General features: G+C 55.7%; 1 protein-coding gene across 1 annotated transcript; it reads right to left on the bottom strand.

The window, feature by feature from the left end:
• Positions 1 to 1,513: 1,513 nt before the first annotated feature.
• On the bottom strand, positions 1,514 to 2,944 carry LOC123439897. The gene is made up of 3 exons (XM_045116519.1): positions 2,851 to 2,944; positions 2,394 to 2,778; positions 1,514 to 2,304 (listed from the first exon to the last, which is right to left on the bottom strand). Exons 1-3 carry the CDS (start codon positions 2,851 to 2,853, stop codon positions 2,132 to 2,134), a joined length of 561 nt encoding a protein of 186 aa, XP_044972454.1. The 5' UTR covers positions 2,854 to 2,944; the 3' UTR covers positions 1,514 to 2,131.
• Between the last annotated feature and the right edge of the window lie 203 nt (positions 2,945 to 3,147).

The raw sequence follows: 3,147 nt of genomic DNA, 5'->3' as shown, positions 1-3,147 counted from the left end.
AATCGGGACATCTTTGCATGGTCTCCCAAAGACATGCCCGGTGTGCCGAGGAACTTCGCCGAGCACAAGATCAACGTCCGCCTGAGGTTAAGCCGGGGGAAAAAACCTCCGCCATTTCTCAAAGGAGAAGCGGTGTGTCATAGGTCAAGAGATCGCCCGGCTCCTTGTAGCCGGGTTCATTATGGAAGTGTTCTATCCGGACTGACTGGCAAACGCAGTCCTTGTGCTGAAGAAGAACAAGACTTGGCGCATGTGCATCGACTACACGAGCCTCAACAAGGCATGTCCCAAGGATCCGTTTTCCCTGCCTAGGATAGATTAGGTTATTGCTTCTACCACCAGCTGCAATTTGTTGTCCTTCATGGATGCAAACTCCAGCTACGACCAGATCAAGATTGACCCCAACGACCGGCTCAAGACCTCTTTCATCACCCCCTTCGGGGCCTACTGCTATGTCACCTTGGCATTCAGCCTAAAGAACACCAGTGCCACCTTCCAGCGTTGCATACAAAAGTGCCTCCTACCCAGATCGGTAGGAATGTGCACGTGTACGTGGAAGACATTGGAGTGAAGACCAAGAAGCACTTCAACCTCCTCGAGGATCTCCAGGGGACCTTCGCCAACCAGCGCAAGTACAAGATCCATGTCAACCCGGAGAAGTGTGTGTTTGGCGTCCCAGCCGGCCAGCTCCTTCGTTTCTTTGTTTCCGCCCACGGGATCGAGGCAAACCCAGAGAAGATCAAGGCCATCAAGCGCATGGCCAAGGCGCCCAAGCCAAATGACGTCCAGAAGTTCACCGGCTGCCTTGCCTTTCTCGGCCGGTTCGTTATCCGGCTGGGGGAGAAGGCATTGCCCCTCTATTAGCTCATGAAGAACACGCCGCCCTTCGAGTGGACCGACTAGGCAAACAAAGCCTTCTGCGATCTCAAGCGCGTGCTCTCCACCATGCCCGTGCTTGAGGCACCAAAGGAGAAGGAGCCCATCCTTGTCTACATCACGGCCACCACTCGCGTTGTGAGCATCGTCCTAGTTGTGGAGGGGCCAGAGGAGGGCAGGGCTACCTTTTTGTTATCTCTCTTGAGCGCATTGCAGTTTCCGTTTTCTGGCCCTCGGTCTGGCTCCCCAGACCCGAGGGCTAGCAGGTCAGTCCAGGTTAATTCCTCTTAAAAGAGGTCATGTAGTGTGCAAAGCGCTAAGACCTACTCTTTGCCCCATCTATAGACAGGACCCCGGCTATCCGGCTGCCAAGAGCCAGAGATCAAAAGCACTCTCACGCAAAAAAGCACACAAGGGAGGATGGCTCTCCAAGTCCTCTCTAGCTGGCCTCTCTCACGCTCGTCCTAGCTTGAGTCTCCCGATCCTAAGTATTGTGCAACTTTCCCTCAAGGCCGAGGACTTGTCCCAGTCACAGACTGGCTCCTGGTTGTCCGGCTTTTGGCACCAAAGCCGGACGAGGAAGGACACAGAAAAAACATATGGGGATGAAAGCGAAATTCGAGTCACCATGCAAAGGTTGATCAAAGAAAAATACATCCATATATTACAATAAAATGGCAGGCCCACATCCACAGAATTTTTGCACAAACAAAGATTTACACCCAGGTGGGTGACTAATGGTATTAACTAAAATCGGGAAGGAATACAGATCTAGCTGGTGGAGGCGCCGTCTGCTCCTACAGTAGCACAACTGTCCGCCTCCTCGGTGTTAGTGTACGCGCCGATTGTGGAGCCGTTCTTCTCACCGCCGTACCGCCCGAAATACCTTCTAGGTCACCAAGGGCCACCCATAATCATCCTCTGGCATCGACGCTCTAGCAACGTCCCGCTCCAGGACATACACGCCCCTCTCAGCATACAACGAAGGCCCCCTTGCCTGGGCCACTCAGGGCTTGGCGGTCGTTGCCAGATCCACCTCCGTGTCTTCCCGGCGGGCGGCCAACAGCCCCAGATCCAAGCCTGGGTGCCAAGACATCACGACGCTGAGCGCCATCTCTGCTCTAGCTCGCGTAGCCGAAGCAATCCAGGAATTGACGCGCGTTGGCCCAGCCTCGAGCCACCTGGCCAGCCGAAGCATGGTCTCGGGTCATATCACGTCTAGCCAGAGGTTCCGGATCATGCCCAGGCCAATGTTCTAGACCAGGTGCATGTTGGCCGCCAGCTTTTTCAGACGGGCCTGAGTGCAGATGCCAACCTCCTCCATGGTCCAGCTGGTAAGCTTCCCAATAGGGACTCCCTCGGCATGCTGCTCCTCTCGGTTAGCCTCCACGGCCCCAGACGCCAACTCCTGCATCTTCGGAAAGACCCCTAAAGGGAGAAGAAAAAAGGAAATAAGAGCACGCGACCAAAGATCTGAAAAACTTCAAGGTTAATACAAACAAGAAAGAAGAACTCACGACTGAGGAGCTCGTTGAGCTCATGCGCATCTTGCAACATGCCCTGCTCCTTCATGGACCAGGCGCATGCTCGCTTCTCGTACCCCTCCCTCGCCGTGCAAGCCTCCTCGAGGGTCCTCGCCAATACCGCCTCCTTGTCCGCCAACGCTTGTCTATGGGCTTGGCTGAGGCATTCCATCTCGGCCTGGTGGGCTGCCTCGAGCACCCGCCTCTCCTCCTGGTGGCCCATCTCGAGCGCCCGTATCTCCTCCTGGTGGCCAGTCTCGAGCCCTTGCCTCTCCTCTAGCCGACGGGCCACCTCCACAAGTATCTGGCCGCACTCTACCGAAAGGTAGTCATGCTGCTGGCTGACCGTGGCTAGCCCACACCGAACGTTCTCCACCTCCTGGGTCAAACATGCGCAAGGCCGTGGTCACAACCCATCTCCAAGAAGAAAAATCAAGCAAGGGAAACTTACCATGTGCCCACTGAAGGTCCGCGTTCGCGGAGGCCAACCGGATCTCGGTTTCCCGTTTCAGGGAGAAAAGCGTGTTGTAGGCAACTACCTGACAGTCGTGGAGACCCAGCAGACAACAAGGTAATGAGAGGTTCCATCTATAGACTCGACCCGACTACCTCACAGCCGGATCGAGTCGCGGGGGCTACGCTGAGTGGGTGCGCTAGCGCGCCCCCACTCGAAAGCAGCAAAGAGAAAGTGAAAGGTGTCACGTAAAGACTCGACACGGCTACCTCGCAGCCAGCCCATGTCTTGGCG

Source organism: Hordeum vulgare, chromosome 3H, assembly GCF_904849725.1.
Source record: "Hordeum vulgare subsp. vulgare chromosome 3H, MorexV3_pseudomolecules_assembly, whole genome shotgun sequence".
Lineage (NCBI taxonomy): Eukaryota > Viridiplantae > Streptophyta > Magnoliopsida > Poales > Poaceae > Hordeum > Hordeum vulgare.
This window is presented reverse-complemented; position numbering and strand designations above follow the sequence as displayed.